At 35.1% G+C, this 22840-nt stretch overlaps 1 protein-coding gene across 1 annotated transcript; it reads right to left on the reverse strand.

The window, feature by feature from the left end:
* Window positions 1-392: 392 nt before the first annotated feature.
* THOC3 (THO complex subunit 3) lies at window positions 393-9985 on the reverse strand. Its single transcript, XM_051978983.1, has 6 exons — window positions 9300-9985; window positions 8364-8520; window positions 6823-7027; window positions 4002-4163; window positions 3570-3670; window positions 393-2094 (listed from the first exon to the last, which is right to left on the reverse strand). Exons 1-6 carry the CDS (start codon window positions 9795-9797, stop codon window positions 1931-1933), a joined length of 1287 nt encoding a protein of 428 aa, XP_051834943.1. The 5' UTR covers window positions 9798-9985; the 3' UTR covers window positions 393-1930.
* Between the last annotated feature and the right edge of the window lie 12855 nt (window positions 9986-22840).

Genomic DNA, 22840 nt, shown 5'->3' on the forward strand with positions numbered 1-22840 from the left:
TATGAAATTGATTTTTGTTCTAAATGTAAGATTTTAATTTTATTCTTTTAAAATTTCACCTTATTAGTCATTTCAATATTCTTGCCCATCAACATCTTTTTGCGTCCTATTTATTCTCCCAACTTTGTGCAATCTGCAAATCTGATTAATATATCAATCTATACCTTTAATTCACTGAATACATTAAAAAGAGTGGACATCTTTAACTCTTTAGCAAAGATGCAGAACAGGGGTGAGTCTACAAGTATGAAATAATAAGTATGTCAAATTTCTTCAATGTATTTAACAGTTTTGACAGATTTTTTTCTCTTCTTCCTTTTTTTCTTTTTAAATACTTTTCTAAATCCTAGATGGCTTTCTAGAAAAGGATGGGGGAAGAATACCAAGGAAAATCTAGGTGTTGTAAAATCTTTTTAATAGGACCAAAAATAGATTTCTAGGGTACTCAGTTGGATACCTCCTGACCGGGTTGAATTAGACCCACCCTATAAAATAAAGATGGCAATCTCTAGACCCAGCAGCCTTCACAGTATTTTAAAAACTTTCATCAAAGAAATGGGAAACTGTTATTGTAAGGTAGCAAATGACAGCTTAAAATGATCGCCAATCAGCTTCAACTTCCCAGAGAAGTTAAGGATTTAAAGCAGAATTCAAAGTGGTAAAGAACAAGGTCACCCACAATCACTTTTATACATCTCTCACAGATAAAGAAAATAAAAAAGTCCAGTACCACCTTACTAAATTGTAAGAATGCCCCAAAATTTAACTTTTATTAAAAGCTAAAATATCAAAATCATTCTTAAAAAATACTTTTCCCAAAATGTTACATTCCTCTTCATCAACCCTGGACCCACAAGTAGAATGAGTATGAGCAGAGGAGAGTTATCAAGACATACATCACATATGGGGATACCCAAATGAGGTAGCAAATTGAAATTATGTTATAACACCAATCACTCAGGCAGGAATACCTGACTAGCCATGTGACCCCTTGGTAAATTATTTAAGCCTCTCTATGCCAGTTTCATCACCTTAAGATGGGAATAAAAAACTCTCTGCCCTCCCCTTAGGGTTATTGTGAGGAAATTATTTTGCAAACCAAGTGCTATTAAAAATGGATCACAGGAATTCAGAAGTCATCTAATCCAAGCCCCTCTCTTTCTAGAAGAGTGAGCTATTATTTTCAGGACTATGGTACTAAGGCACCAGTCTTTTTCATCTCTATTCAAGATAAAATTACTAATATGGGCCATTCAATATTTAATCAAGAAGTGAGGTTGTCACTTCCTAAAACCAACAACCTTTTAGAGTCAGCAAAGGTTATGAAGTATAGCTTTACAATACCTTCTCAAAATTCAAGGCAATAAAAAAAGGGAGGAAATTGCAATTTTTCCATTTAATTAACAAAAATTCCATTAATTATTGCAATTGGAATTAACAAAATTCCAATTGCAGAAATTCCTAGGATTTCTGAACAATATAGGACAGTCCCCTGAGACAGAAAGATAATAGGATTTAGATCATCCAAATCCCTCATTTTAAAAATGAGAAACTAAGGCCCAGAGAGGCAAAGTTTTAAGTAATAGCAGAACTAAGCTGTAAATAGAGGCCTCTAATTTCAAATCCAGTCTTCTTTCCATTGCTCTCTTAAATTCAGTGCTCTTTGCATTAACAGATTACTATAAATGGAAACTCTGCCACCCCCCCAGTCCCATAAAAATACTGCCAAAAGTCGTACTATCTTATTCAAATGGGTGGACATGTAACAACTTTTTCTTCTATTGGGATATTTGGTGATGGGAGAATGTACTCTGGGAAAAAACAGACCAAACAAACTAGACAAAACAATGCCTGACTTTCCCAGGCCTTTCTCCCAGCCTCTCTTCTGAACCAGTGCTCCCCTCTCCAGACTGGACTCTCCAGCCTCTTTTTAAGAGTCATTAGGAAGTCCAAATAACTTCACAGTCCCTGCTTCCCGGCTGCTGTCATATTTGCCATCTTTGTCATCACAAGCAAATGCCAGCAAAGGTCTTTTGGGATGCCAAGCCACCGTGAATGTTGGGGACTCACACTGCACCTCCCAGAGCTTATCACCTACAATCAACAGACACAGAAAACAAGTCAGATATATTCACATACAGATTTGATCAGAAATAAAATTTCTTATTTCTCTTGCACTTTAAGACCCAAAAAGTACTTTTTCACAATTACCTTTGAGCTACATAAGGATGATCCTTAGGTAAAGGATATAAAAACTAAGGCTCAAAGAGGTAAAACTATGTCCTCAAGGTCAGAGCTAGAAAATGCTACAGTTGAGATCTAAACTAAAGTGTCCTGACAAAATACATTACTCTTTCCATTCTACCCCACTGTTTCCCAAATACAGGTTGAACTACATGATTCTAAGAATGTTATTCCATTAACAAAAACTTCTAAGAATCAAAAACAAGATAGAACAAAAAGTTTTTTCTTCTTTGAAACAGAAAGGCACAAAAAAAGAAAATTAAGAACTAAATTTCTTTCAAATAAATATTGATAATATTTAAAGGTATGAAATTTTCCAACAAAGGGCAACATGGGTCAATAAAAGTCCACATGTAAAGCCTTAAAATTTATAAAATGCTTTACTAATACTCCTTTGAAGTAGGTCCTACTTGTATCATTCTTCATTTTGCTTTGGTGAACTTTGACAAGTGGATCTGTACTTCATGAAAAGGTAGCTTTCACTTTGTGTTTTCAAAACTTTGTCTCGGATACTCGCTATGTGATCTTAGATAAGTCATTTAATTTTCTTAGCTCCAGTTTCCTCCTTTGCAAAATGGATATGATCCAAATCTGTATGAATAATGTTTTTTATTATTCCTTCAAATTAGATAAATCAAAGAGAATAATGTCAAGTTGCTTCAAAGCTTTCCTCAGTTTGATTTCTTGAGATCTACAGATCTGCTTTGTCTCTCCAGATATAACAATGAATTACGAATTTTAAGTTAGTGGCTATTCATTTACTGCATTAGCATTTCAAAGGTTGTCAAAGTGCTTTACTCTTAATTTTTTTTTTTTGATATTTTTGATTGAGGTTTTTATTGTCCTCCAGAAGAACTCTAAAACTGCATATCTGTCAATAGTAATCTAAAATCATGTCAAAGGTAATTTCAGAAAATCTTTTATCTAAAAATATTGAACATTTTCAAGGCTTTAGAAGCTAAAGTGAAAGGTATCCACAAAATAAACCATTAAGGAATTTTTTTAACAGATGCAAAATGCAACTCTAGACATACCTCCCTACCACCACAAATTTGTTTCTTTTAGCATAAAACTATTGGAATAGAGGGACAGTTTAGGTAATTCAACTCACTCAGAAAGTGATTTGGGGGTTCTTAACTTTAGAAATTTTTTCAATGTCAGCTCTACCACTGCCTAGTTATGATATCTTGGATAAGTTATTTCATATCAGCTTTATCAGCTGTAAAAATTAAAGCGAAAACACAAATCTAAAGTTCTTGCCAGCTGTACTTTCTGTTTCACATTATTAAGCATAATGCTAATATCCTTAAGTGAAACTTTTTTACCTGTTTCTACTTCAGCAATGTCAATAAAGTGATCTTCAGATGCTGATGCAAGCATCTTCCCATCATGGCTAAAGCTAAGGGTTCTCACTGGCCAATCCAATCTGTAGAATAGGGATTTTTATTCATCATTAAATTAAAATTAAATTAAATGTAATTTTTTTTATGTATAACACACACACACACACACACACACACATATATATATATATTATATATATATAACTGGAAAAGGAAACTTTTCTCCCAGCAAGAATAAATGGACAGCCTGAGTGCTGAGTTGATATTCAAAATATTACACGTTACACAGAACCAAAAAGCTTCCATCTTTCACTATGTGAACCCCATCTAAGAAATGTAAAGAACAAATGAGAATGGCAAAATACTGTAGCACAGTTAGGCACAAGAGATGAATGATCAGGAAGTACTACTGACCTGGAAAAACATCTCACACACACTAATTCATCAACATCCCAAAGGCTAACCAATGCATCAGCACTTCCTGTGGCAAAGTATTTCCCAGTGGGGTCAAATTTGATACAGATGCAATTGGAAGGATGGGCATTGATGGATTGCACAGGCTTCAACTCAGGATAGCTAAAAAGAAAAAACACAGAACAAGGCACATAGATCATTTATCCACATACTCAAAAGTGCAACCCACTGACAACCTGGATCTAAATTATTAGCAAAGGCACTGGCCTAGGAGTTGTGCCAAATTTTAATTAACTGAGATGTGGGGCAACCCAACCAATTACATTTAACTTTTCTGAGCTACATTTTCCTCATCATCACATTAAGAGATAATATTCATAATTCCTGTTCTTTTTTACTCCCCTTACCCATTTCCATAAATAGAAATCTATTCCCTCTTTACCTCTACCTCTTAGAATCCCCTCTAACACATAAGTACTTCATAAATACTTTATATCTCTCAAAGCTTTTATCAGGCACCAAGAGTTATATATATGAAGATGTTCCTCCAGCCACTGGTGTCTTTCCTTCCCCCTTCCACAATTAACTTGAAATTATTTTGCATATAATTTAAATGTCCTTATTATCGCTACAATAAAATGCACAGTAAGCTCCTTGAAGGCAGAGTTTATTTCATGTCTGTCTTCACATCCTCAGTGCCCAGCATATAGTAGGTATTTAATAAATACTTGTTGATTACTTCTCTTTATGATTCTTTTAAGGAAAACGTTTTTAAAACTATAAAGCAGTTTTATATATGTGAGCTCAAAGTTACTTCTCCCTTCTTCATGTTTTTGCAGAATACTTTGCATCTCTCATTAACCTTATCAACTTCAAACCACACTTATAAATACCTTGTTTTACCTTCACAACAACCTCAGAAGGGAAGTACATCATTATCCCCATTTTGCAAATCAGGAAACTAGGGCTAAAAAAGATTAAGTGATTTGTCTAAGGTCATACAGCTAGCATCTGAGACAAGATTTTTTCTGACTTCAGATCTAGTTCACTGTCCCATCTAGTTTAGTTTGCTCAATAGATGCCACTGAAACAATTCAAGCAAGAAAAAATGAAGACCTGAATTATGGTGGTGTGAATTAATTAGCATGGTAAAGTAGTAGCAGCACTGGGTTTAAAAGTCAAAGAATGTAGGTTCAAATCCTGTCTAAAAAATAATTAATTTTAAGATACTAGGTCTACTACTGTGCTGCCTTGAACAAGTCACGTAACTTCTCTGGCCTATAAAATCTGTAAAATTCTACATCTGTAAAGTAAAAGGATCAGGTCCCTTCCAGTTCCAAATATAGCATCTTAATTTTAGTCCAAACCCTTCATTTAACAAAAGAGAAAACTGAACACTAGAGTAGGGAATGACCCTCTCAAGGTATCACTGCTTCTTCCACCTATCAATAGGGAACATGCCCTACTCTTCATCCAAAAGAGCATGATAAATGATAGAGAGGCACATCTCTACCTATTTTGCTTCCCTGAATTTCACCTGGCTTTTAGTTTATATTCCTTTTATGCGATCAATATAAAGTTATCATTCTGTCCTCTCTGAACTCCTAAAGAACATTTTGTATCATTCACATGACACTTACATTATGACTATGTTCACATCTCATTTAACCTAGACTCAACTCCCAGAGAAGGATCAATATTTATTTTATACATTATCTTACTCAGAAGGATAGTACAATTTACACAATAAGCTCTCAAATATTTAATGAGTAAGAGTAATGTGATGGCCTGGTAGACTGGAACCAGTTACCAGATGTGTGACCCTGAATCCATTCTGGGTTATAATACTGGCACTAGGTTTATGTTATATGTATTGTATAAAATACCACATAAATCTTAAGGTATGATCATAAGGTGAGAATGTCTTCATGAATCCTAAAAAAAGCAACCAAAATGAAAAATATAAAACGAAAAGCACTAAATCCCTTCATTTCACAGAAGAAACTGTGGATTTAGTTTATCAGTTTAGTGAATTGCCCAAAGGGATATAACTGCTAACTAGGCAGTTGGAATTCATATCCAAGTCATTAAGATTTAAATCTAGTAATCTTTCAACTGCTCTTACTAAATCATGCTGCCTTCTCTATAAATCTGCAAATGAGTCACAAATGACAAACATTCTCTCTCCAAGTAATGACTACTTTAATGAAACTCATGATAGGGAAAGGAGCTTAAATATCTCACTAAGCATTCAACTCCAGCCTAATTACTGCAAAGATCTATATTGTACAGCTCATCATCCAATAGATCCCAGCCTCCAAAGAAATGTTCAGAAACATGGTATGATGAAAAAAGCCCTGGGTATGAATCTCAACCACTAACTAGCAGTATGATTTAGAGCAAGTCCCTTTTCTGAATCTAAGTTTCCTTATCCATAAAATGAGGAAATTGGACTATATGATTTCTGAGGTCCCTTTGCAACTTCTAATATTCTATGTTCTAATCTAAGTAAATTCAAGGAATTTGGGATTAGAAAGCTAAATGGAAGCAAATGAAGAACCAATGGGAAGACTAATATCAAGGTGGCATTAGAAAAAATAATCACAAGACCAAAGTGCTGATTTAAAAGGTAAGGTTAAAAATCAGTACAAAAGAAATAAGAAGAAAACACAAGCCTAACAAATATAACCCTAAATGTTAATTGATTAACCAAATCAGTAAGACATTCTAGGTTCTAAAACTCCCTCCTGTTTTAACATTCTACAAGTCTGTAACAGCTATAAATAGGAGAGAAATAGGAGAGCTGGGTGATACCCATTACCTGAGAATGTTGATACAACCATTGCCATTTGTCAGGAAGAACATATTGTTATCATTATTCCAGGAGATTTCATTTACTTCAAATTTAAACTGTTCCTCTGCTTTTGAACGGTGGGTTTTAGCATCAATGAAAGTTACCACATCATCTTTGTTGCCCACAGCAATGGTCTGCCCATCAGGACTCCAGCAAATGTTAATATTCTCTCCTAGAAAGAAAAAAATAAACAAACTGACTTGACCAAGAACCACCAAATAAATTTTCTAAGGAACAGCTGTAGTACAATGCAAAGGACACAGGACATGAAATTGAAAGACTTGCATTCAAATATCAATTACGATCTTTACTAGCTGTGTGGTCGTAGGCATATCACTATTTCCAAGATTCAGTCAATAAAATGAAGACAGTAATCTTTTGCACTATCACATCTAAGATTTGTGATGAAAGTAATTTGTAAATCTTTAGGCACTATATAAATGCAAGTTGGTTGATTATAATACAAGATCAAAACTTTTCTTTGAATACCACATTCAGCTTGATATTAATCAGGAAACATCACATAAGTTGCTAAATATTCTAAACCCAATGACCACTTATCAAATAGATTAAGTCTAAACTCATCTTTATAGAAACAAAGAAGCACTTTCCTCACAACAAATTTATAAGGGTCATAAGTGGACTTCTGTGATTTCATTTATATAGGGAGCATAGCGAAAAGGGAGTGAATAGACTCCCTCTACAAAATACAAGTCAGCATTTCTTGTGCAACTTACAGTCTTAAGCTGCCTAAAGCAGCTCTATCCAACCAGATTAAAATCTAAGAAATGTTTAACAAAATAATAATTTTTTAAAAATGTTAGTTATGATTTTCTAAATCAATATGGCACCTACAGAGATTCTATTTGAGTTTGATACCATGGACCTAGAGCAATGATAAACTAAGTGATTTGCCCCCAGTGATAGTCATTTGTCTCAGAGGCCATGGTTGAATTCATTTTTCTAGCTTTCATGGTACTTTTTTTTTAGTAGATTGTGCAAGTATTATTCTCATTTTACAAATGAAAAAACTGAGGCCCAGAAAAATCAAATAATTTATCTAAAGTTACAGTTAGTAAGCAATAGACCTAGAATTTGAGCCCAACTTGTTTGACTTTTAAATCTAATGTTCTTTCCACTAGATCAGTAGATATATTTAATATATAGCTATACAGATAGATAAATAAAGAGATTGAGAAAGCATATTAGATAAAAGAATGATTGGATGCAAAGGCAGAAAAAAATGCCTTGTAATCACTACTGTAAATTAATTTGCATGAAAATATTAGCTTCCATTTCTGTACTGCTTTATAGTAAAACCTGTAAGATTGAGATGAAAATAAATATCATAATTTCAATATAAGGAAACAGACTCTGAAGTGTACTTACTTTCCCCAAGTCACCAGCCTGTAAAAAGTCAAAACTAGGATATTACCCTGTTTTCAACTCCAATTTCCAAATAATATGTACTACACCATGACAGTCCCTTCTTCCCTTTTGAGAATCACCTTTAGTATTCACAGTAGCGATGCATTTTGTAGTTCTAACATCCCAGATGCGAATAGTTTTGTCCCCAGATGCAGTGACAAAGAGGTCTGGATTACTTGGATGCCAACAAAGCTGATCCACGCTGTCCCCATGTCCTCGATAGTTATTTTCTTTTACCTAAAATGAGGGCGGTATCTGTTAACTCAAATAGATATAAATACTTCCATGGGCTACTTGGGAATATTGGGAGTGCACCACAATGACCCTTCTGCATGGCCCCAGAGCACTTTCAAAGATGCCCATCACTTCTTCCCTCTACTGCATAAGGCCTACTAGTCCTGTTACTTCTTTCGGCTCTTGTACCCCCACTCCCCACTTCCCGATCCTCTCACTCATATCCAAGCCCCTGCAATTCTCAGGCCTCTAACATTTCACCATCTCCCTCCATCCTGTCAATAGATTCCCATTACTTTCAAATCCCCAAAGCTCCAGATACTTCAATTCAGTTCAAAAATATATTTACAAACCACCTACTAAAGCAACAAGTATTTGTGATAATTATGTAAAACAGAAACAAAAACAAAAGTCACTGTCCTCAAATTTTTATGAGGAAGGGCCAAAGAGTCGGAGTTCAAGTTCACAAACTAGTGCGTACAATTTGTCAAGGAACAGAACTGTAATGGTGAGAATGTGAGGAGAGGAGGTCAAGAAAAGCTTAGTGAATTGAACCTGACCAGAGCCCAAATGTAACGGAAGGGGGGAGGGGAGACAACTTATGCAAAGGCATGGTGGTGGGAGATGGAATGTCGTAGTGTACAGGAAAAATCAAGCAGACCACTTGGGCCTTCCAGGGGGCGTTCTCTGTCCTGCTCCTGCCACCCCAGGCCAGGAGCCCCCTCAGCCCCCCAATTCCTGAACGCTAGCCTCCCTCCTCACCCCCCCGGGGCCGAGCGCACCAGGCGGTCCTTCTCGAGCAAGAAGACGCTGGCCGTCTTGTCGAAGGAGCCCGAAGCCAAGCGGCGCCCGTCACAGCTCCAGGCCACCGAGTGCACCTTGGCGCTGTGCGCCGGGAACTCGCGTGTCTTGCTGTGGCTCCGAAACAGCTCCTGCATCCCGGCCACATAGCGGGACGGGCCCCCGGTCGAGCTGCCCCAAGGCCCGGGGCCCCCGACAGCACCCAACCCCAAAGCAGAGCTCCCCGCGAGGGCTGAGGCGCTAGCCATCCCGGGCACAGAAAGCCGGGCCGCGCGCCCAGGAGAGCAGAAACCAACCGCCACCCACGCGTCGCAGTGGAGGCAGGGGCGGAGACACGCAAGCGCACTCCCTCCGCTCAACCGCCAGAGGGAGAGAGAAGCAAAGCTGGTTCCTCCAGGGGAAGACGCGCAAGCGCATTCATCTAGCCCAACCACCGCTTCGGAAGGAGCGAGGAACCGCCGCCTCAAAAAAATACGCATGCGCACTCATCCCGCCCATCCACCGGTCGGGCAAGAGCCATTCCGGAAGCTTCGGGAACCAAATGGCGCAAGCGCGTTCACAAATCCAATCGCCACTGAAAAGTCGGCAAAAGATTAAAGACTACAAATCCCATCCTTCAGCGTTCTCTCTCCTTTGACCTCTATTAAATATTAACCATCTTTTTGGATCTCTTCTACTTCTGCTTCTGATAGTTTTAAAATTTCCCTGCTATATTGGTATATTCCTTATACCTTAAGCCGACCAGAACTGATTAGCTTAGAAATAGCCTGGAAACAAAAAGACATTGAGTGCTCTTGGGAGTTAAAGACCCAGCAGAAAGAGACAGTAAACAAGGCGTGGGGCAGCAATAGTGGATTGCCCGTGGAGAAGAAAGCCTAGGCTACCTGAAAGGAAATTAAGTGACCTTTAATGGCTACTTTCCAGGAATATTAATAAATAATTAATCTTTGCGTAATGCTTGAAGGTGCCTTGCAAATATTTCATTTTAATCTCCTTAAAACTCTAGGGAGATAAATGCTGTTAGCATTCCCATTTTACAGATTACATTTTTTCTCCACTTCACAGTACCGCAGGCCAATGAAATTTTCTTTATTTCTCCTCCTTTTTGACATTGCCTAGCATACCTAAAATGCATTTCTTTCCTCCTTCTAACCTCAAGACCCACCTCTATTCCTAATCACCCCCAAAGCTCTTTTCACAGATCAATTCATATTTAATTTGAATATATATTTATGTATATGTTTCCTCCATAGAATATATGTTTGTGTGTGCCCATTTAAGACATGGATATTGATATGGATAGTCAAAATGGATAGTTCTTTTCAGGGGCTTCCAATATCTCTAGAATCTTCCATGCCTATGGAAAAGAGACTATGATGGCTGCCTTGAAAGGAGCAAAAGGATCAGGAATTTGAACAAACTTCCCTCCCCCCCACTTCCACCCACCACCCACCCCACCCCCAGTCTCTGAGAGGAGCACTGGGCTAGAATTAGATGATCTTCATTATTTATAGCTTTTATAATCTACAACTTCACCAACTTGCTAAAATGTATTTGTAACCCAAAAAACAATACTCACTTATATAATCATTCCTCCACATGAACATAGTGACAAGAATTTGAGTGGCCATGTTTCTAGCTGAGGTCCAGCAAATTTCTGGCAATCATTTGACTTCCTACTTCAGTTTCATACTGTATAAATAACTTCTCTTTATATGGTCTCCTAAATGTCATGTTTTTTTCTTTTTTGTATTTTTGTGGGTTTGGGGTTGGTGATTTCACTGTTTAAATGGCTCCCAACGATAGGGCTAAAGTATTGCCTAGTGTGCCTAAGCATAAGAAAACTATGATATGCCTTATTGAGAAAAGAGGTGTTGGATAAACACCTTTCAGGCATATTCAGTGATCCTGGTCATAGGTTCAGCATTAATGAATCAACAATAGGATACATCCAGAAAAATTAAAAATTCACTAATCTGTAAGTGAGGCAGCTCTGGAGAGTGCTCTCAGGCTTTCCAGGACTCTTTATCTATATTGCCTCTCATAGCAATTTGCTATGTATTTGTCAATTCCTTGTTCATAGTAACTTAATAGTTAATTACCATGAATGATGAGAACCAACCATATATGTATCTGCCTAAAAGTTATTGTACAGGGTATGATAAGTTCAAAACAAAAATCACTTTCGTGGTCATTAGTCCTCTATAGAAAAAGATATCCCCAAATTTACATCTGTCAGGTTGACTCCTTCCCACCAAATGTTGGTCACACAAAGACTGTTGTAAATATTGAATAGCAAGTAATCAAAAAAAAAAAAAAAAAATGAGGTTATACAAATTAAGCAAGAAAAATACACAAAAGTGAATGATTTCTTCTGATGGAAGTAAGATATTTCAGTTTGAACCAAGAGAGAAAAATCCTGATCCCACTTAAAAGGAAATTCTCTCTCCAAAATCTTTAAGAAGCTTAAGTAGAAACTGATGACATGTTAAGGAGTTGGCTTCCCCTACATTAAAGTCTTTCTCTCCAACTTAGAAGGTTCCCAAAGAATTTATAAATCCAAAAGTGTTTATCAAAGAATATATTTCTTCCCCAAAGCTCTTGCATCAACTCTACTACTACTCCTGCAGATATTTCGTATCCTGTCATCATTCCAGTAATTGGAATATTCTCTTGCACATGCAAAGGCATGCAAAACGTCCCAGGTTTAAAAATGCAGGTTACAAATATATACACTTCAAAGGCAGGGACTATCTCATTCTTGACTTTGGTCCCTAGCAGTTAGCCCAGTGCGGATCATGTAGGTGCTTTGTTGATTCCTTGGTTCTAATGGATGATTCGCCTCCCTGTAGTATTTTCAACTCTGTATTTTGCTGCCATGACTCAGATGCTTTTCACCCAGTTATTGTTTGTCCTTCATTATCAAAGAGGACTAGACATCAGGAAGGTGATGCTATGGCATGTAAATGAATTGGATTTAAGTGAAGAAGGCCATGCAAAATCACCTGCCTCACTTTGTCCTCCAGAGCCATCTGGGCCCAGTGGCCACATATAGATCAGAACGACTAGAGATGGCCCAGGATGCAATGGGGGATCTCGTACTTTTTAAGCTAAGGTCTTTCGCTTGAATGATTGACTGAAACAATTCCCATTCAATGATTAAAACTAGGTAAGAAATAAGGCAAAGAATGGTTAAAAAAAAAATCAGTCTTTGAGGGAAAGACCCTCAGGGTTTCTGGATAAAACCAGAAGCAATTACTGTTTACATTCACTCTGAATCATCATAGCCCAAACAGTGACCAAGTAAGGCTTGGTGTGGGACCTGCTGTTGGCCAATCAATGACACCCAGGATGATCTGGGCTTAAGGCATGGTCCTTAAGAAAGGATTCAATCTCCTAAACCCCAACATGTCTTGCAAAGTTTCAGTGATCAACATTTACAATTCTTTGGGCATAGTACCTGCAGGTAAGGGTATTATAACCTATGTGGATGGAGGGAGAAGAAGAAGAAAAAAATAAAAGGGACATTTTGCTGATTCTAGGTGCAGGACTTTGTTGCATGGCACAAATGGGGAGCTGAATCATAAACACAGATCACAGGCACAAGCATGTTTGAACTTGCAGCTACTGGGGAGCAATGGTCTTAGTCACAGGTCCAGGATAAAAAAAGAGTGCATATGGTTACTTATGCACCAGAGGCAGGAGATTAGTGAGTTTACCACTCCTTAAATCATACCCTTAGAAAAATTGAAAACTTTATAGATCCTCAGAATTAGCTCTGAAGAGAGCAGCATAAAAAAAAAAAAATCTGAAGCTTGCCACAGTGTCTCTTACATACTAGGAACAAAGCCCAATATTAACATCAAGTTTAAAATTAAGGAATAAGCTGGGACAACCATAACAAAAAAAGAACCCTATAAGAAGTTATTGTGGTGACAGAGAATATCAAAACACAAACTCACACAATTACATACATACACATTTGAAGCAGAGAGAGAGAGATATAAAATAAAGATGAAAGACTGGAAAAGAATATATCATGCTTCAGCTGAAGTAAAAAAAAAAAAAAAACAGGTAGCAATCATAATCTCAGAAAAAACAAAAGCAAAAAAGATCTGATTAAAAGAGACAAGGAAACTGTATCTTGCTAAAAAGGTACTATAGACAAAAATAAATAACATCAACATAATCATATGTGCACTAAATGGAATACCATTCAAAATTTAAAATGAGAAGTTAGATGAGTTACAAGAGAAAAGACAGTAAAACTATCCTAGTGTAGAATCTCAACCTTCCACTATCAGAACTAGATAAATCCAACCAAAAATAGGCCATTAAGGTAAATAGAATTTTAGAAAAGATAGTGAAAACTAAATAATTTAATCCTAAAGAATAAGAAGATCAAAGAACAAATCATAAGAATAATTTCATTGAAGAGAAAAATATTCTTAAAAAATAACAAATTTCATTAAAAATTCTTTAATAAATTTCATTAAAAACAATATTGTGACAACATACCAAAATGTATGGGATGCAGCCAATACAATAGTTAGGAGAAATTTTGGATCTCTAAATGTTTGTATCAATAAAATAGAGAAAGAACTGATAAATGAATCAATAAATTGGGCGTGAAATTTAAAAAAAAACTAGAAAAAGAATAAATTAAACACCCCAAATTAAACACCAAATTAGAAATCCTGAAAATCAAAGGAGAGAATAAAATTGAAAGTAAGAAAACTATTGAATTAGGAAATAAAATTATGACCTGGTTTTATGGGGGAGGGAGGGGAGGAACCAAACAACAATAAAATGGTTGTCATTGGTTAAACTGATGTTTTAAAAAGGAAAAAAAAAAAATTAACGAGTATCTAATATTTAAAGAGTGAATTCATGAAGATGAAAGTAAGCAATTATTTGGATAGGTCAGGATGACTGGAGATGACTTCAAATACAGTGGGAGACCTTGGCTTTTTTAAGCTAAGTTCTTTCTCAGATCTCAGTTTGACTAAGACAATGTTCATTCACTGATTAAAGCTAGGTAAAAAATAAGCATATTTCGTCCTGATTACATGCCTATAATCTGACAACCTAAGTAAAATGGTTGAATATTTACAAAAATACAAATGGTCCAGAATAACAGAAGAGAAATCAAATACTTGAATAACCCCATTTTAAATAAAATAAAATAAAATAAATTGGCCAAGCCATCAATGAACTCCCTAAAAAAAAATCACCAGGGTTAAATGGATTCACAAGTGAATTCTACCAAAGATTTAAAGAACAACTAATTCCAATAGTATATAAATTATTTGGGAAAATAGATAAAGTCCTAACAAATTCCTTTTGCAACACAAATGGGATGCTGACACCTAAGCCAGGAAGAGCCAAAACAGAAGAGGAAAACTATAGATCAATTCCCTAATAGACAGATAAAGAGACAGAAAGAGGATCTATTTGTACAAAAATACTTATAGCAGCTCTTTTTGTATTGGCAAAGAGTTGGAAATTGAGAGGATACCCATCAATTGAAGAATGATTGAATAAGTAATAATACATGATTGTTATGAAATACTATTGTGTTATAAGAATTGATAAGCAGGAAGATTTTAGAAAAACTTGGAAAAACTTATATGAACTGATGCAAAGTGAAGTGAGCAGATCCAGAACATTGTATACAATAAGAGTATTATTGTACAATGATCAATTGTACATATTTTAACTATTCTCAGAAATACAGTGATCCAAGACAATTCCAAAGGATATTATGAGTCCATAATGAAAAATGTTATCTATTTCTAAAATGTATAAATACAGATCAAAACATTTTTTCACTTTATTTTTATCATGTTTTTTATCTGTTTTCTTTCACAGCATGACTAACATGGAAATGTTTTGCATAATGTCACGTATAACATATCAAATTATTTACCATCTAAGTGAGGGAGAGATAGAGAATATGAAATTCAAAATTTTTTTTAAAATGGTAAAAATTGTTTTTACATGTAATTGGTGAAAATATTATCAGTATCAATAAAAATGACTTTAAAAGGGAAAGAATTTTGGAAAGATGGCAAAGTAATTTTTAAAAATTCAGACTTTCCAAATTTCCTCCACAAAAAAAAGGCAGAAGATCATCATCTCAAAGTGAATGTAGAACTGCAGAAATAAATAAAACCAGATCAAAGCAGTTGTCCCTTACAAGACAACTTGAGAGGACCTCAGGAAAGACCCTACTTCCAGGAGTGGAGGTTCCAGCATAGAGAAATGCAAACACCTCCAGGCAGACTCTATTGAATCAACAAACAAGAAGCCCCCTGGAGGGACAGAGAAAGACCCTTCCCTAACACAGGATGTCAGGCCCAGCTGTATTGACCAGACAAGATCTTAATAATAGCTGTGGGTGAGGAGCAAGAACATACTCAGTGAATGTGGTGGCAGAGGGACAGGGACCCTGATGGTTGTGGAGACTTGCAATCGAGCTGAGTTCCTGGTCGCAGTTCCAGGGCAGAGGGAAATGCTGAACTTTGCAGCCTCCAGAGGGATGGCAGTGAAATAGGATATTTTCAACACAATATGGCTTAGGTTCTAACCTTGGCTTGGTGGTGGGAGGAGTGCTCAAGGTTGATCCCCAAGACAGAGCTCAGAAAATAGTAGTAAAAAGGTTTTGAGACTTGGGACACTATTCCTCACACACAATTATAATAATAAGCTATTAAAAATAAAATAAAACAAAAATAAAAATGAGAAAACAAAAGGGAAAGAACCTGATCATAGAAAGCTATTGTGGGGATAGAGATCTGGGTTCATATTCAGAGGGAGATAATGAAGTTAAAAATCCACTTCTAATCCAAGAAAACATGACCAAATGGTCACAATGTCCCTAAAAAGTTCTTAAAAGAACTTTAAAGGGATTTCAAAAATCAAACAAAAGAGATTAAGGAAAAATTAGGGGAAAAAATAAGAGCAAGCCAAGAAAATCAAGAAAATTTTGAAAAAAAGTCAAGATAACTGAAAAAAGAGATCCAAAAACTTAAAGAAGAAAATAATTCCTTGAAAAGTAGAATTGGGCAAGGGGAAGTTAATGATGTCATAAGACACCAAGAAATAATTAAAGAAAATCAAAAGAATGAAAAGATAGAAGAGAAAATGGAACCTCTTATTAAAAAAATAACTGATTATAAAGTTCGAACTAGCTCTTTAGAGGGCCTCAGGATCAGTCAAAGTTCTTGGTCTTTAGGAGGAGAAGTGAAGGAGGCAGGCAAGCTGCCATGTGGCTCAGCAAAGATGAATCCTGGATTCTGGAGTCTGGAGGCTGAAGTCTTCCCTGCCGAAAGTGCTGCAGCCAGCCAGAGACTCTGACCCTCTTCCCTCAGCCCTCCTATTCTTCCCTACAATTACCTCACGGCATCACATTCAGCAGCCCCGCCAATCTTGAGGAGAGCCATCACATCACTATATCTCTAAGTATATATTTATAGAACCATTATCTCACATTGAGTAGGTACTTAGCCTTAAGTGCTCTGCTGTCTTAAATTCAAGTACACCTTTTCAGAGTTCCAGCCCTCTGCAATTGTTCCAATCCTCTACAACTGATCTAGAGAACAGACTAAGTAGAGACAATATAAGAATCTTTGAACTATCTGAGAGTTCAAAGAAATATAGTCTTGATATAATATTACAAGAAATCATGGAAAATTGCCCTGAAATATTAGAATGAAAGGATAAAATAGAAATTTTTTTAAATCTACTGATCACGACCTAAAAGATATTCTAGGATAAAAATATACAAAAATGCCTTAACCAAGTTTTAAAGAACCTGGGTTGAGGAGAAAATATGACAAGCAACAAGGGGAAAAAATGCAAATACCACAGAGCTACAATCAGTTTCTTCATTATAAGACCCTAAGTCTTAGAACATGATATTTCAAAAGAGAAAAAGAGTTAGGATTGCAACCAAAAATAAGTTGAGTCTAATCCTGAACAAAAACAAACAAAAATAATGGTCATTCAATGAACTGAAAGACTTTCAGATATTTGTGGCAAAAAGATCACAACTCAATGGAAAATTCTACATACAAGAATCAGGAGAAACATAAGATAAATATTAAAGCTCAATTATGAAATTTAATAAGATCTAAGTGTCCTAGCTATGTGACTCTTGTAAAGTCACTTAACCCTAATTGCTTCAGCAAAAAATAAATAAATAAATAAAACTTTTAAAAAATAAGATCTGTTTACTTCTTAATTGAAAATATCAGTACTCTTAAGACTGTCATTAAGACTGTCAATAAACTCACAGAAATCATGAGCATTTTATATATTACTAGCAAAATCTTACAAGAGATAGCAAGAAATATGTCATTTAAAATAATTGTAGACAGTATCAAATACCTGAGTATACTTGCCTAAACAGAGCCAGAATATACACGAACATAATTATAAAACACAAATAAAGTCAGATTTAAGTGATTGGAGAAACAGTAATGGGTAGATACAGGTAGGCAAACCCAATATAATAAAAATGACAATTTTACCTGCTATCCTAATTAAATTACTAAAAAATAATTTTACTGAGTTAGGAAAAATAATAATTCATTTGGAAGAACAAAAGGTCAAGAATCTTGAAGAAACTAATAGGGATAAAAATGTAAAGGAAAGAGATTCAATAGTATCAGATCTTAAACTATATTATAAAGCAGCAAATGTGAAAAATATCTATTACTGGCTAAGAAATTGAAAGGTAGATCAGTGGAAGAGAGTAAACGATACCCTGTGGATTATAGTAACTTTATTTGATAAATGAAAAAGATTTAAGTTTTGAAGAAAAGAATTCATTATTTCATTTTAAAAATTGTGGGAAAAAAATGGAAAGGCACAGACAATTGTCATAAACTATATATCAAGATAAGGTCAAAATGAATATATAACTATATATAAAGGGAAATATCACAAAAAAATTAAAAGAACATGGAACATATTACCTATCAGACTCATGGATATGAGAAGTATTTATGTATAAATAAGACATAGGAGGAATAATGTCAGTTGTATTAAATTAAAAAGTTGTAGTATATATATAATGTTTCATATATGTATGTATAATAAACATAGTCAAAATTAAAAAGAAAACAAATTTTGGAGAAGTCTTTCAGTTTCCCAGATAAATGTTTTATTTCTCAAATATATAAAAAACTTCGTCAAATTTATAAGAATACAAGTCATTACCAATTGATGAATGATCAAAGAATATGAAGAAATCAAAATTATATTAATTCATCTGGGAAAAATGTTCTAAATCATTATTGATGAGAGAAATGCAAACTAAAACAACTTTGATCTTATACCTATCATATTAGTTAAAATTATAGATGTGCTTCCATTGGCAAATAGCTAAACAGATTTTAATAGATGATTGTGATATGGAATACTACTTCACTAAAAGAAATAATAAGCTGGTTGATTTTAGAAAAATAATGAAAGACTTGGGTCCATGAAGAAAAACGTTATCCACCTCCAAAGAAAGAACTCATAAATAGAAATATGTATTGTATGGTTATACATATATGTGCATGTGTGTATATGCATATGCTTATATATGTGCATATGTATGTATGTATTATATACACATTTGTGTTTAATTGTACAATTAAACTCTAGGGTGGGGTGGCCAGTGAAGGACCAAAAAAAGCATACAGCAGAGAACCTTAGAAAGAAGCATAGAAAAACTGGGTAGCTTTGAAAACAAGTACAAGTTTTGTTTTTGTTTTTGTTTTTTTAAGTATGCACTCTGAAATGGAAATTCATGATTTTATAGTGAATCCTCTATGTTCTGCTGTATACACAGAAATTTCTCTTCTTGTTTTTTATTAAAGTTTAAAATGAATTTCTAAAAAAAATTTTTTTAATTAAAAATAATTTTAAAAGAAAATTACTTTTTAAAAGAGATATTATTTTACTGTTACCCCTTAAGGATCATGAGACATTTCCATCTGCCTTATAGCTGAAATATTCTAAAAGTATTCTCTCTCCCATTAGAATTCGAGTTCCTTAAAAGTAGGAACTATCTTATTTTTCTATTTATATCCCCAGTGTTTAATTCAGTTCATTTATTCATTCAATAAATTTTTGTGGCACATAAAATCTGTGCTAGTTCATAGTACTGGTATCTATATCGTCTTCAGAAGTCAATAAAGCATTTACTTATGCCTGTGCTGCTGGAAAATGAGCTTCCAGGAAACAAAATGCATAATATAACAATTCTGAATCAGTAAGAGTTTCAAGAGATCAAGTCACAAGACTGAAAATGAGTCAGTTGCCTGGCATTTAAAGTCCTCTCCAACCTGTCACCACCCTACCTTTGCAATCTCTTAATATTCCCCTTCCATGTAATAACAATAATAATAGCTAACATTCATATAATGCTCATCATGTACTAGACTCTGGGCTAAATGTTTTGAAAATATCTTCTCATTTGATCCTCACAACAATCCTGAGAGGTAGGTTCAATGATCACCCCCATTTTACAGATAAGGAAACTGAACCACACCAGAATCACACAGTTAAGCAATTGCCTGAGGCCATATTTGAACTCAGGTCTTCTAACTTCAGGTCCGGTGCTTTATCCACTTTACATAATATAGTTTATCTGTGCTTGTATCTTGTACTACCAATCTGTAATCCCCAAGGGGGAAGAGAACTTACTTCTATATACCCTCAATCTACCACAGTGCTCAATTGGGCCATCTAGCTGCTCAAATAAATGTTCTTTATAAGTATAAGACTCCCACACCTTTGAACACACTCTTGAAACCTCCCACCTCTGTCTTTTTTGACACAATTCTCTATCCCTAGAATTTCCCTTCCTCTTCTTCAGAGATTACAAGGATTTTTTTTTCTTTTAAATTTTTTTATTAATATTTTATTTTTCCTCAGTTACATGTAAAAATAATTTTTATATTCATTTTAAAAACTTTGAGTTCCAGATTCTTTCCCTTCCTTCCTCCCCACCATTGAGAATGTAAGCAATTCAATATATATTATACATGTCATGCAAAACATTTCCATAATAATTTTGTGAAAGAAAAACTAGGCCAAAAAACAAAACAAAACAAAAAAGCCTCAAACCCTCAAGAAAAATAAAGTTAGAAAAACCCTATGCTTCAATTTGCAGTCAACCACCATCAGTTCTTTCTCTGAATACAGATAGCATTTTTCATCCTAACTCCTTTAGAGTTGTCATAGAGCATTGTATTATTAAAAATAGCTATGTCATTCACAGCTGATCATCAATTCCAAGGGTTTTTAACCTGGGGACCATGAACTTGTTTGTTTGGGGTTTTTTTTAAACATGTGGTGATAACTATTTCAATATAATTGTTTCCTCTGTATCTTATGCATTTAATTTCATGCATATAAAATGATATTCTGAAAGGGGCATACATAGACTTTACATGATACACAATGATGCATATGATACACTGCTCACTTTTTGAAATTCTACACATCTTTTGAAGATTAACTCAACTACTACCTCCTCTATGACACCTTTCCTCCTCTCCCAGAACAAGAGTTCTCCTAGGAATTCAGAAGAGATTTTGTTTGCACTTTGAATATTCTTATTATAAGTATTATATATAAATATACATAAATTATATATAATACATATTATTCATTATCATTATAAGTATTATCCCAACAATTTTTGTGTAGTTTTAAACTCTTAGAGCTTTGTAGCTATAATTAGCAACTATATTGTTATATATATTACCCAAAGGACTTTGCCTTATTTCAACTTGTTCATCAAATTGTTCTCATCAGCCTATTCTGTTGGTGGAAATCTTCACATGTTTAGGGTAAATATCCACCTATTCATTGATAGGTTTGAGGCCTTCGGTTACCCTAAACCTGGTTTAGATGAGATGATTCATTGGGGTGTGGCCTCTGTGCTGCTACAGCTTTTTGGGGCCACGGAGGAGAGGAGTAAAAGGTGGACATCGAGAGTGAAGGAGCAGGCCTGAAAAAGGGCTTGGCAAGCTTTCACATCACAGCCCACAGAATGGGAAGAAGGGGGAACAGGCCAAAATAATGAGTTCAATTTTGGACATGTTGAGTTTCAAGATGTTTATGGGGTGTTCATTTCAAGATAATATTCCACCTTTGAAATATCCTTTGAATCCATCCTTTTCTATTTATTCATTCATCATTGTAATCATCATCTCAGAATTTACTTAGAATTTTAAAATGTGTTTATTTTAGCCTCACAAAAATCTATGAGGTGGATACTACCAGGAGTATCCCCTTTTTTATAGAAGCTAAGAGAAGTTACTTGAAGCTAAGAACTATCAAAGATAGGATTAAAACCCTAGATATTCATTTTATCTTTCTTGCCATGTGGCTTTTTCAGGCATATTATTAATCTTTCTCCCTTAAATTCCTGGGGAATGTAATGTTTTAATCATTTCATCTTTTACCATACTTTGTTTTCATGTGTTAAAAGTCTATTCTTTTTGAATAAATTGCAGTAAGCTCCCTAAGAGCAGGAACCTTGTCTTATAATTCTGCAATATTCTTGGGGACCCAACACAGTAGTCTGCCTATAACAAAGTACTTAATAAATATCTACTGACTGAATGAAAGAATTTTCTCTAATGGCCATGAAGGCGACTGAAGGCAGCATTGTAGAGCATTTAGAGCTTGGTCAGACAGTAAAGATGGGATCAGCTATTGCATTCCAGTCCATAGCCTTTTCTTTTATCTTGCCCTTGGATTTTGATGACTCCAGAAGAGAAAGCAAGGCTGACAACTTTGTGCAACTCTGCCTTCCTTAACTAATTCATGAGCAAGTTATCATCCCATGATGTCATTGGCCCTCTTCAAAAATGAAGGATGAACAACATTCCTCAAAAATCCATTAAAGTGCTTAATACACAATTGACATTTAGTAAATGTTGGTTAGATGAAGGAATTAATGAATAAATGAACAGGTCTTAGTCCTGGCTTTGACTCCAGCTTTGTGACCCAGGCTTGGTCACTTCCCTGTGCCAGAGTTTCCTCATGTGTAAAATGGGCATAATAATCCACCTTCCTGGATTGTTGTGAGAAAAAGCACTGTGGAAACCTTGAAGCACTATGAGAATGGGAGCAATCATTCATTCCATTCTTCTCATTTATTAGTAGTAGAGGGAAGGGTGGACTAGCCAATGAAGGATCAATTCTGAGAATGTGTTCGTTTGGTCACCCCATTTCAGAAAGTTCCTAATAATGTGGAAAGAAGAAGCCTACAATCAGAGCTTAAGCAGCATTTTATAAATTCTTGACTTGAACTTGTGCACAAATTAATATTCTTTGAAGTTTTTCTTGAATATATTTTGGAGCCATTTTCTTCCATAATCTGTGTTTTGTCATTCTCTTGAATCTGAACTGGCCTTATCATCATAATAGATCTTTAAGGTCTTTTTTTTTTTTTTTTGAACCAATTCTTCCAGCCTTACATTCTAAATTTGTACTTTATGCTAGAGCAAGG

The sequence above is a fragment of the Antechinus flavipes genome, chromosome 2 (assembly GCF_016432865.1).
Source record: "Antechinus flavipes isolate AdamAnt ecotype Samford, QLD, Australia chromosome 2, AdamAnt_v2, whole genome shotgun sequence".
NCBI classification, from domain to species: Eukaryota; Metazoa; Chordata; class Mammalia; order Dasyuromorphia; family Dasyuridae; genus Antechinus; species Antechinus flavipes.